Source organism: Vigna umbellata, chromosome 3 (assembly GCF_029865625.1).
Source record: "Vigna umbellata cultivar VRB3 chromosome 3, Vumbellata_1.0, whole genome shotgun sequence".
Taxonomy (NCBI): Eukaryota; Viridiplantae; Streptophyta; class Magnoliopsida; order Fabales; family Fabaceae; genus Vigna; species Vigna umbellata.
In genome coordinates, this window is record NC_142167.1 from 23255483 (window position 1) to 23267749 (window position 12267).

At 30.6% G+C, this 12267-nt stretch overlaps 2 protein-coding genes across 2 annotated transcripts in view; both read right to left on the reverse strand.

Moving 5' to 3' along the window:
• Window positions 1–4761: 4761 nt before the first annotated feature.
• LOC124835645 (SSUH2-like protein) lies at window positions 4762–5472 on the reverse strand. Its single transcript, XM_047310612.2, has 4 exons — window positions 5279–5472; window positions 5135–5194; window positions 5020–5066; window positions 4762–4942 (listed from the first exon to the last, which is right to left on the reverse strand). Exons 1-4 carry the CDS (start codon window positions 5411–5413, stop codon window positions 4852–4854), a joined length of 333 nt encoding a protein of 110 aa, XP_047166568.1. The 5' UTR covers window positions 5414–5472; the 3' UTR covers window positions 4762–4851.
• Window positions 5473–7869: 2397 nt separating this feature from the next.
• The window catches only part of LOC148201991 (pentatricopeptide repeat-containing protein At5g47360-like), a 5221-nt gene continuing 823 nt past the window's right edge, over window positions 7870–12267 (reverse strand). The window contains exon 2 of the mRNA XM_088109497.1: window positions 7870–8351. Coding sequence (XP_087965623.1) covers window positions 7870–8351 — 482 coding nt within the window. The remainder of the gene's footprint in view (window positions 8352–12267) is intronic.

A 12267-nucleotide genomic window follows, 5' to 3' on the forward strand; every position in this document is an offset into this window, starting at 1 on the left:
CAAAAAAAAAACTTATTTTTAGGTGGACTTAAGAATAAATGCGAATGAATTAGATGTTTAAAATAAAAACACATAATGTTATGTTGGTGTGACTGAATTTTAAGAATTTAAATCAATGTGGACTATGCACACCAAATATGGATCAATCCATCATTGGTAAGTGGAACTGTGGGTTATGCAACACAAAGCTAAACTAATCAACCAACTAAAATATCCAGTTCATCTTGCAATTTTTTATCTCGACCTGCGAACTAATTAACTCGCATAACCGGTCTCACAATGTCATTTCCAACTACAACTAAAAAATAAAAAGTATATAAAATAAGTTAATCTATTATTTTTATACAAGAGAAAAATTGTTGGTTTATTAAAAAAAGAATGAAAAGTAAGGATGGTAATAATGTGGTCCATTTTAAAACTCAAATTTTATCATAAAAGGTATCTATTTTACATAAATACAACTACCTTCTTTGCCCCACGTGAGATTTGACTGGTACTCTTTATTAAATTAGTGAAAATAATAATTTATATAGTAAATTTCTTAAAATAAGTAATATACATAATTTATAATTTTAAAGTCCAAGCTTATTGAAAACACAAATGACTTTAAACGGGATTGAAACAAAAAAAACGAATAAAATAGTTATTTTTGGGTGGACTTGAGAATAAATGTGAATGAGTAAGTTGTGTAAAATAAACACACATAATGTTGTGTTGGTATATCTGAATTTTAAAAATTTAAAACAATGTGGATTACGCAGGCCAAATGTGGATCAACATGAGATTATGGGTTATGTGAGACAAACCTAAATGGTATGTCAACATGTGAACTAACACACATGACCTATCTCGCATTTTCATTTTTAACGAGAGGTAAAAAATTAAAGTATAAAAAATAAGTTAATCTAGCATTTTTATACATGAGGAAAAAAATATTGTTGGTTTAATAAAAAAAATAATGAAAAGTAAGAGTGGTAATGTGGTCAATTTTAACTCTCATATTTAATCCATAAAAAGTATGTCAGAGTGTCGTGTTTTACATAAATACAAACTACTTTCTGCCTCACATGATATTTGGATGATACTCTTAATTAAATTAGTGAAAATAATAATTTATATAGTCAATTTAATAAAATAAATAATATTCATAATTATATAATTCATAATTTTAAAGTTAAAGTTTATTGAAAATACAAGTGACTTTAAATTGGACTAAAACAAAAAAAGAAGCGAATAAAAGAGCTACTTTTGGGTGGACTTAAGAATAAATGTGAATGAGAAGTTGTTTAAAATAAATACACATAATGTTGTGTTGGTGTGACTAAATTTTAAGAATTTAAATCAATGTGGATGACGCAAGCCAAATGTGGATCAGCCTATGGTCCATGAGATTGTACGTTATGCGAGACAAACCTAAACGGATCATCAAACTAAAATATCCGGTTCGTCTCGCTGCTTTGTATGTCAATCTGTCAACTGACGCACATAACATGTATCACATTGTTATTACCAACAATATATCAAAAAAATAAATGTATAAAAAATAAGTTAATTTAATATTTTTATACAAGAGAAAAAAAATTGTTGATTTATTCAAAAAATGAATGAAAAGTAATCATGGTAGTGTGGTCCATTTTGACTCTCATATTTAATCTATAAAAAGTATTTCAGAATGTTTTGTTTTACATAAATATAAATTATTTTCTCTAAACTCGTCTCATGTGATATTTTGCTGATAATCTTAATTAAATTAGTAAGAATAATAGTTTATATAGTTAATTTCTTAAAATAAATAATATACATTAATTATATAATTTATAATTTTAAAATTTAAGTTTAAGAATAAATATGAATGAGAAAATTATTTAAAATAAACCCACATAATGTTGTATTAGTGTAAAACAAGTCCAAATAAATCAACAATATCATATTATCTATAACAAATTTTCTTCTAGACAAAAAAAAGTAAATTTATTTACATAATTATTGGTTTCCTACAAACATGTGAATATCTACAATTCATATTTGAATAAGTTCAGACTTTTTTACATGGTTGTCAATTTCCTGGCGTTTCCTTTTTCATATACTTTCTTTACAATTCCAAACAATGTAATATACTTTGAAGTAGCTTTTGTAGATTATCCATAAATTTGTGTGACTTTATCTCAATTCAACGTATCACTTATAATTTATAATTAATTCACTTAACATAATGGTACTTTATATTAGTTTAATTTCAAACATATTGACCGAGTTCAATGTAGATAATCATGTTTTTTAAGAAATAATCAAAATTTATTCATAAAAACCATTGTTTTGTTTATTTCACTACATATTTTTATTCTTACATAACTTTTTATAATAAAAATCTTATATGGATCTCCTCATTGACAGCTGATATAGTTAGTATTAATATCACAGTAATATATACTCTGAACTTTATTCTTATTTATGCTTTGTAAAATATCAAATTATTATGTTTACTACAAGTTTTTCTCTATCCACATTTACTTTGACATTGCTCATCTTTTACTAATTTTAAATATTTAATATTTATATTTAATACATATTTTAATAATTTAAAAAGACATAACAACAAGAGAATATAATTTTAAAAAATATTTATTTAATTCACCATAAATAAAATATTAAATGAAAATTTTATTTAATTAATACACCATAAATAATATTAAATATTAATAAATAAATAATATTTAATACTATTTATTTAATACATTTAATGTATTAAAAACATTAAATATTTATCATAAAATCATCTGTTTTGTTCAGTTCATCTAGCATTTAATGAATTACAAACAATAAATATCTATCATAAAGTTAAGTATAAGAAAGGGTAGAATGATGCAGTAAATAAGTTTTGAAAAAAAGAAGTTAAAATGTTTATTTTTTATATTTATTTGAGATGGTTGTTTTGTTCTCTTTGTACATTTTCATTGATATTATTTATCTAACTTTAAAGACTTAATTAGATTATTTATTTTAATTTATATATATCTTTTTTATACTTGATTAAATAAAAATTATAAGGATTATAATAAATCAAAACTTGAATATAAAAACTAAAATACTACTTAAGAATTTGAAGCATGATTTAAGTGTTTTACGGATAAATATATTAGTCTTAGCAATAATAGTACTTTATATCAATTTTTTTTTAATTACATTTATAAGAATGTTATTAATAAGTAACTTTTAAACCTAAAATTTGAAATGATAATAATTGAAGACAAGTTTCATTATTCTATTCATAATTTTAGAAAAATATTTATCCACATCTTTATATCCAAAAGTCAACTGATTATCAATTTTTTTTTTCATCTTCATCTTTACCGAATAATAAATATATATTTATATTCAATACTATTTTCTTACTATTTCAATATTAATTAATTAATTTTTATAAAATATTAAAAAAATTATGATAAAAAAATATAATATTATGAAAATATTCAATATTAAAAGTATTATATTTTTGTTTTTTAAATATTAAATATTTATGAATATATTATAATTATATATATTTCAAATTAGAACATCAAATTTCATGTGAAGCAAAACATTTATTAAATTTACAAACAGAAATTTAATTGATAAATATTTTTAGAAAAATAGAAAAAGCAAACAAATATATAAATAAAAAATATTTTAAAATATTTATTTATTTTAATTTTTAAATTATAATGAAATATTTTCCAATACACTAATAAAAATTATAATATCAAAATCACACAAAGAAAAAAACTAATAATAATTAAAATTTAACATATATGTTTAATTATAATAGGTTGGATGATAAAAAAAATTGTGATAAATAAATTAAATTATTATATTATAGTAAATAAAGTTTATTTATACTATTATAGTGATAAAATAAATGTATGATAATGAGTTAAAAAATAAAATATTATATTTAAAAAATACCACAACAGTATTCTACTATAATATATTCATAATATATTCGTCTCTGCATATATTTTTAAAAGGCATGTGAGCAGCAATACTCTTTGACATCAATTATCATCTTCACTTATTCATTAACAATTTTTATATACTTTTACCATTCATCTTTCTTTATTAATTGTTACTTTTAAGTTCACAAATTATCAAAATAATTGGTTCCAATAATTGTTTTAACTCTGAAATATTATCCAAACATACTTTAGATAGTAAACCAAATAATATTTGTCACTAAAATTTTGTTATAAATATAGTGATCGAATAATTGTTCCAATAATTAGTTTAATTAGTGATCCAAATTAACAAGAAGTCATTATGTATGATGTCTAGATGAAAGTGAGTATTTTTGTCACCCATAATCTGATTTAAAAAGTTTAACATTAAAAGATTTTTCTATCAATGTCATGGAAAAAATCACCATCAATTGAAATTTTTACACATACCATGCCTCTTATAGTGTTTTGATTAAGTGGCATGTAACCTAATGTTATTCTTAATCATTCTTCGACCCAAAGTAATGAAAAAAATATGTTCCATGAAAAATGATCATGATTGTGAAGGTTTTTAATGTCAAGTTTCTAATAAGGTCAATCAAAATATATAAGTTTATTATTTTATTCAAATTATTACATGGCTCAAAATAATTTTTGTGATTAATATTCCTCACCACAACATAATTTCCCATACCATAACATCATTTTGCATGCATCCTTCACAAGTTTTATCTTCTTTATTTGTATGTAACTTTTCCTGTGCTGCTTCTATAATTCAAACAACGTAATATACTTTGAAGTTTCTGATAAATTATCCATTAAACTTAAGTTGATAGATGAAAAAGCAGAAAAAAAAAAAGGAAAGAGAATTAAGAAGATATTATCTCTCTCCTCTCTGTTCTGGTGTTAACCCTCTTCCCTTTCCGCAGGAGGGACATGTCTTGAGCCCAAATCCTTGACAATCAAAACATCTGCACATTTAAATTGAGAAGATGAATATCGTAGAATTGAATTAGGTTTAATGTTAGATTCTAAGAACCCAACTTACTTCCATCGTTCAAACATATTTCCGTTCTTTTTGTTCTTTCCAGTGCCCTGCCATTGCCAATTAGGTATGGGATCCATGTATCCACTATTCAATCCAATTCACAACACAAACTTACCTTACACCCCGGACATTCAACAGCTCCCTTCCCTCCACAGCTTTTACAGCTTTTCTGTAACTGCACAACACCATATCAAATCATATCAGAATTCCTTTCACTCAAACTAATTTCATTTCACGTCAGGTAAAATAAGAGACCCACCCAGTTAAGTGATTTAGAAGCAGAAACAACCACACTCGTTCGTCTTTCGGCTATGATTCGATGAGGCGCCGGTGGAGGCGCCAGCCCCTTCCTGCAAATACCAACGCCCTGCCACAGCCCTACCACCGTCTCCATTTCTCTCTCCCAACTCAACGACACCTCGATGATATTATAACGTATCTATCTATCTCTAGTTATACACGTGTACTATTTCTATCCACCTCCCACTCCATTATTTGTTATTAATCCTTGTATACTCAAAATCCAATTTCCTTTTTTTATTCATCAATTATTGTGGACCAATCACTTTCTAACATTCAAAAATATAAAACATATTCTCATCACGATAATTATTGTATTATTATTCATATTTTTTTTTCTTAAAATAACACTATTATCTCTATAGAGTAACAAGAATATTGGTTTTTTTAATTCAAATCAAATCACCAAATTAAAAGTATATTTTGTCACTTCTATTTCCATTTCAATAAAACTTCGAAGTGTCAGTTAATTCTATTTTGACGTGTGTTAAGTTATTATAATATAACAAATATAGAAAATAAATTGAGAGATCAGAATACCTTTATATAAGTCAATTCACTCAATTGATTGTGCGTCTGTCTCGAATACAAATTTTTCAGTTAACCAAAACATAATCCGAATTAAAGTAACTCATTTTTACCTCCACCAATAAGTCACTTTAAAACCCTTGATAAAAACCCGTTCCAACTTTGGAATATGATTAATAGGAAATAGTGAATCTGATTAAATGTCATCTTAAATTAATAAATCAATCAGAAACTGAAATTAGATAGATCCTAATATGAAAAACACAAGTGTTTTTACTTGGAAATGCAGGAAGCACTCGTTCAAATTGGGCGGCAGCACCAGAGAAGAAACTAAAAATGACTAAGAAAATGAGTACCGAGATTTTCAGGCCCTTCATCTATCTTAGATTTATTTCTCCAATAGCAATACCCAAATGTAATGAAGTTAAAAGTGAAAAAGAGTGATATTATTCATAGTAACCCATTACAGAAACATCTTTCCTTTCTCTCTTTTACAATGTATCAGCACATAAAATCTTCCAATTATGAACGTGTTAGCCTCGGCCTCAGGCTCCTTTTCATTTTCTGATTGAAATTCTCTAGCCACTTTTCCGTTCAGAATTCGCAGCTTAATTACACCAAAGAACTATTCTGGGTTGAGAAATATCACCATATTGCTCCTTCTTAATAATGATTTATCCCACCTGATACAGGGAACTGCACAAGTCTCTACCACAACAACAGAAGGAACAAAACCAACACCTTTAGTCCCTGCTCTTTCTTCAAACAAATAGCAAAAAAGTTCGGTTGCAAAAGATGGTACTCCTCTCCTCTATCCTTCTTATTGGCTATTTATTTAGTCATTCAGTTATAAGATTTATAATTCACAGCAAAAGACAAAAACTTAGGAGAATGCTTAACAATTAAATCTGTAGGGATTCTGAATCTTGACAATCACGAGCAAAAATAAATTTAGAATTGGATAAAATGAAAGAGCAGTAACAATCACTTGCCAATAAATTTGATTCGTTTAGTAGCAGGTTAATTTACTAAGCAATTAATTCATTTTTTAGATACTTTACTAGCATTGTTCCTTTATCCACTCGATGTCTTCCTCTATATTAATGAGTTTGCTGTATAGTGATCAGTAGGCAGCAGCATTATAAGCCATATAGAAGAAGTATCAAATTCGAATGATGTTCAGGCGAGCCATGTTATGATTAACTGAAAATGCAAAGGGTGTGCAATAAATAATTAGAATTCATAACTGAGTTTGCAAAATATAAACCAGAAATTTTATGATGGGCTTCACTTCAACAAAATGTTTCGCTGGCTATATTCATCATCTTTAAATTCGAATTACAAGTTAATTGTCTTGTCTTTGTGTTGACTTAGAACGCTAATGGGGTCAGCGGTTCTAGTCTAATTAGCCAGCTTATCTCAATTTTATTATTCCAATAGTTCACTTCTCACTTTTCCCACTATCTTATTGTTACCGAATCTTAGTAATTACTTTATTTTAAATCAGTTAAATCTATGATCACCAGTTAAAATTTGCAATTCAATTATTAAGTTCATTTAGTTTGCTTGCAAAACCCCTTAAACTCAATTACTGATGACTCCCTCTTTGTGTAAGATGAGAGGCCAAGCCTTCCATGCAGAGAACAAGTGTTGGACTGATCAAACAGAGTGACGAATGCAACGAAAATAAGGATGGATGGATGAACGAATTCAGTGACTATGGTGCGGTGTGTGATGCGAATTGGATTACGAAAGCATTTTGTATGAGGAAAATGGGCTTGCCAACTTATCGATATTAAAAGGAATCTACAGGAGAATGGGTTTAGCATTCACATATAAAGACAAGCATATTGTTTCTCAAGAATACACTGTCTCCTACAAGGGGAAGAAATGAACAAAGTACCAGCAGACTACATCACAGAAACCAATTCTTACTGTTGCTGTTATACAATGCAAACTTACGATATGACCAGAGGCAGCAGAGAACAATGGACGTGACCTCCTTCATACGACCTTTTATCATCAAAGTCCCTTACGAATGCCAGTCAACTGATTGACAAGATCTTTTTCTCCAGATTCTATTAGGACATCGATTGCACCCTCTTTGTATGGAGGTTGCAGCGGAACTGATTTTTTAAGCACTATCTTGGCCAGCTTTGTGGCCTCGGTCAGGTGGCTTCTTTGACAAAGGCCAAATAAAAGAATAGAATAAATATCAGAGTCAATGGCAGACAAACATCCCTTGTTCTCAATTGCTTCAAGCAAGTAGAATCCATCCAATACCCGGTCCTTCATACAGAGCTCCTTTAGCAAAAGGCTAGATGCCAAAGTATCAGGTCTGGCATCACCAGAAAGCACTTCCATGAAGAGCTTCATTGCTTCGTCCAGCTTTTTAATCCTTATCAATGAAATCACAAGTGAACTGCAACAATCACCATAAGAAACACCATGTTCCACCACAAACTTATCAATCAACTTGTAAGAAACACCCCTTTGGTTGTCTCCTCAAACAAGATAAAAGAAAAAGAAAATAAATACATTTATGATTTTAGAAATATAAAAGATAATATTTTAGAAGTATTGGCCCCAAATTTCTTCCATAGAAATTAATAATTATGGCTAATTACTCGTAGAAATAAACACCTTTTATAATTTGTTTTCCTCAATTGAAATGCATCAGGTGAGTGTTCCACTCAAGTCAGCATTAAAAATGCACAAAACAAATTTGCCCTTTATAGAGAGGTTGTCATAAAGGTTTTGGAGGCATGAAAGCTGAACCCCTTTGTATCTAGAAGGCAAAAGAAATAACAGGCTAGCACAAATTTGTGGGTTTCTAAAATCTAGAGGCCCTCAATAACTGGAGGCCTTATGCAAAGGGTCTTTTTGCACGGATTATTCTACACGCATGCTCTTCATCTGTCATGAAAACATAATAAAAAATGTGTGGAAGGATCATTTGTGTTCTTATTTCATAAACACACATAGATACACAAGCACACACACATATATTTCAAACTCCTAACTAGCTTTTATTTTCTTTGAAATTATTTTGAACAATAATACTTATATATATATACACTTTTATATATATATATATATATATATATATATATATATATATATATGAACTAGGCAGGTTATTGCTTTAGATACCCAATATTTTCCTCTTTTTGGTGGGTGTGATAAACACTCTAAGGTGTGGAAAGCATTTGTTTTTCATTAGGCTCAAAGGTTCCAAAACAAAATCTTTCTGTTTGGTTCAATTGGGTAACAAAGGATAATGATACATGTTAGGTTGGCCATTTTAGCTAAGTGATTATAATTCAAAAAATCAATGTCTTGATTCTTTCCTCGCACAAAATATGTGATCATGAAATTAAAGAGATTGGAGCAAAATAATTGTATGAAAAACAATGCAAAAAAACTGATAATTTTGAATTTCAAATCACTATCTACTATCTCACTTGGTTAGGCTGTAAGTGCTAAATTTATGAAATATCAAGTCACATCCATTAATCACAATGAAAGTTATGTCTCATATTAGCTTTGAGTAAATGTATCCACAATTCTAAAATTTCTCATGCTCATATAACATGCAACTTTTTATAATTTAGAAAAAGATTACGAACCTGTGCAACTCCATAACATGGAATCATCATAATTTTCATCATCGTAGTGTACTTACTTACTTCTTTTTAACCACATATATTATGACGACATATATTGTTAATTTAATTTTGAATGTCTTGAATTAGAATATTGGTGATATATTTGGGTGATTTGTGAAATTTAAAAATTTGTATACCATAAATATTTTATGTTGATTAATTTTCCTATTTGAATTCTATGAATGTCGAAAAATTAAATAAATATGGAAAAGCATTAGAAAACTTAGAAACGTGAAATTGAAAGAATGAATTAATTATTAACTTTTCTTTTAATTATATTTAGAAATAAATTAAGAATTAGGTTTCCTTTTAATTATGATTAATTAGAAATTTAGGACTCTCTTTTAATTATAATTAAGAATTAATTAGAGTTAAGATCCTATTATTAAAAATTATATTTATAATAAGTTGAACCTTAATTAAATTATAAATCAGAATTTTCTTTTCTAAGTATTAGTTAATCTCTTTTCTCTAAGCTGAACCCTAATTAAAACCTTTTTTTTCCCAATTTTGGGTTGTCTTCCTTCATAGCCAAACCCAGTTTTGGGTTCTTCTCTTTTCTTTTGATAATTTTTTCTCTCAGACAAAACCCAATCCTAGGGCTCTCCGTCTCACACGAGATGCAGATTAGGAGAGCACAAGCACCCACCTTCATCTTCTCTTCACTCGATTTCCGCTTCGTTTTGTAAGAGGGAGACGCTAATCTCTTTTCCTTTTTGTTCTCGTTCTAGTTCGCATCACAGAGAGTAAAGGCTTCCTTTCTGGTTGGGAGGTTTTTGCACGTTGGGGATGCGAGTTTAGGTGGCTAGGGCGCGGACTCCTTTCTCGCGGCATAATGGGTCTTGCAGCAACGGTGCCTCCACGAGGGCTCGATTCCCGACATATTCACGGTGCGAGAGTAATGGCGCCGTCGTGAAGGAAAAGTGTGGGCCGATGTTTCGCGGTGTGGTGGTCTCTGTTCTCCGGCGTTTTCGCGGTGTCAGGGCTCGCGGGGGATGCGTCGCAGTTTTGAGGCTTTCTGTGCTCATTCTTGGCTTGTGATTTGGGGTTGTTCTTGTGTTTCTATTTCTTCTTTGCAGGTTGACAGCTATAGGTTGAGGGTTTTGATATTGTAATTTGGGGTTTGATTTTAGGGTTTCTGAATTTGAGATTTTTTTTTTGGGTTTCTGTTGGTTTTTCTGAAGTTGCGATTGGAGGAGCTTGAATCTTTGTTTTCAAATTAGATTTTGGGGGTTCCTGTCCTCTTTTTTTTTTATTTGGAGTTAGGGGTCCTGATCTTGGCGTTTCTGAGTTCTAGATGATGGTGATTTGCGACAATGAAGGAAGTGATGGATACGACCAATGGATGCCACCATAGTTCTGACAACTTTGGACTGTTGGGTGCGGTCAGTTTGAACATAATTGGACAAACGAAAATATTAAATAATAATAATAATAATTTAATTGGATTAGTTGGGTTTGTAGGGTCCGATTATCGATCGGTCAAGATAACAACTCCCTTTGGTCTTGTGTGCAAAAAGGGAGTGCTCGGGTATTGAACCTTTTTTGTTTGGGGGTGATGGTGTTTGCCTTGTCCTTGTGTGGTAGGAAACATGTTCCTTAGCCAAAATTGCGAGACTACTCGAGCATACTTGTAGGGTTTGGGGTTCGGGGTTGGGGTTTAGGATTTAGGGTTTTAGGATTTTAGGGTTTTGGGGTTTTGGGTTTTTGGGTTTTGGGTTTAGGGTTTTAGGGTTTAGGGTTTTGGGTTTAGGGGTTAGGGTTTTTAGGGGTGTAGGGTTTAAGGGTTTTGGGTTTTTAGGGGTTTTGGGTTTTAGGGTTTTGGGTTGTGTGTTTTTGGTTTTTAGGGTTTTAGGGTTTTTAGGGTTTTTGGGTTTTAGAATTTTAGGGTTTGGGGGTTTTGGGGTTTGGGGGTTTTTGGGGTTTTGGGGGGTTTTTGGGGTTTTGGGGGTATAGGGTGTTTAGGCGTTTAAAGGGTTTTTTTTAGGGTTTAGGGTTTTTTGGTTTTGGGGTTTGGTTTTTGGTTTTTGGTTTTTGGGGTTTGGGGTTCGGGGTTCTGGGTTAGGGGTTAGGGTTAGTGGTAGGGGGTTAGCGGGTAGGGGGTTAGCGGGTAGGGGGTTAGGGTTGAGGGGGTAGGGATTAGGGGGTAGGGTTTAGGGGTTCGGGTTTCGGGTTTCAGGTTTCGGGTTTCGGGTTTAGGGTTTAGGGTTTCGGGTTTCGGGTTTCGGGTTTAGGGTTTAGGGTTTAGGGTTTAGGGTTTAGGGTTTAGGGTTTAGGGTTTAGGGTTTAGGGTTTAGGGTTTAGGGTTTAGGGTTTAGGGTTTAGGGTTTAGGGTTTAGGGTTTAGGGTTTAGGGTTTAGGGTTTAGGGTTTAGGGTTTAGGGTTTAGGGTTTAGGGTTTAGGGTTTAGGGTTTAGGGTTTAGGGTTTAGGGTTTAGGGTTTAGGGTTTAGGGTTTAGGGTTTAGGGTTTAGGGTTTAGGGTTTAGGGTTTAGGGTTTAGGGTTTAGGGTTTAGGGTTTAGGGTTTAGGGTTTAGGGTTTAGGGTTTAGGGTTTAGGGTTTAGGGTTTAGGGTTTAGGGTTTAGGGTTTAGGGTTTAGGGTTTAGGGTTTAGGGTTTAGGGTTTAGGGTTTAGGGTTTAGGGTTTAGGGTTTAGGGTTTAGGGTTTAGGGTTTAGGGTTTAGGGTTTAGGGTTTAGGGTTTAGGGTTTAGGGTTTAGGGTTTAGGGTTTAGGGTTTAGGGTTTAGGGTTTAG

Excerpts from the sequence above, each read along its gene's own strand:
- LOC124835645 (XM_047310612.2), bottom strand. The coding sequence starts at position 5,413 with ATGGAGACGGTGGTAGGGCTGTGGCAGGGCGTTGGTATTTGCAGGAAG. Across the intron at positions 5,067-5,134 it reads TTGAATGTCCGGGGTGTAAG|GGCACTGGAAAGAACAAAAA; the intron begins GTAAGTTTGTGT and ends TGGCAATGGCAG. Across the intron at positions 4,943-5,019 it reads AATATGTTTGAACGATGGAA|ATGTTTTGATTGTCAAGGAT; the intron begins GTAAGTTGGGTT and ends TTAAATGTGCAG.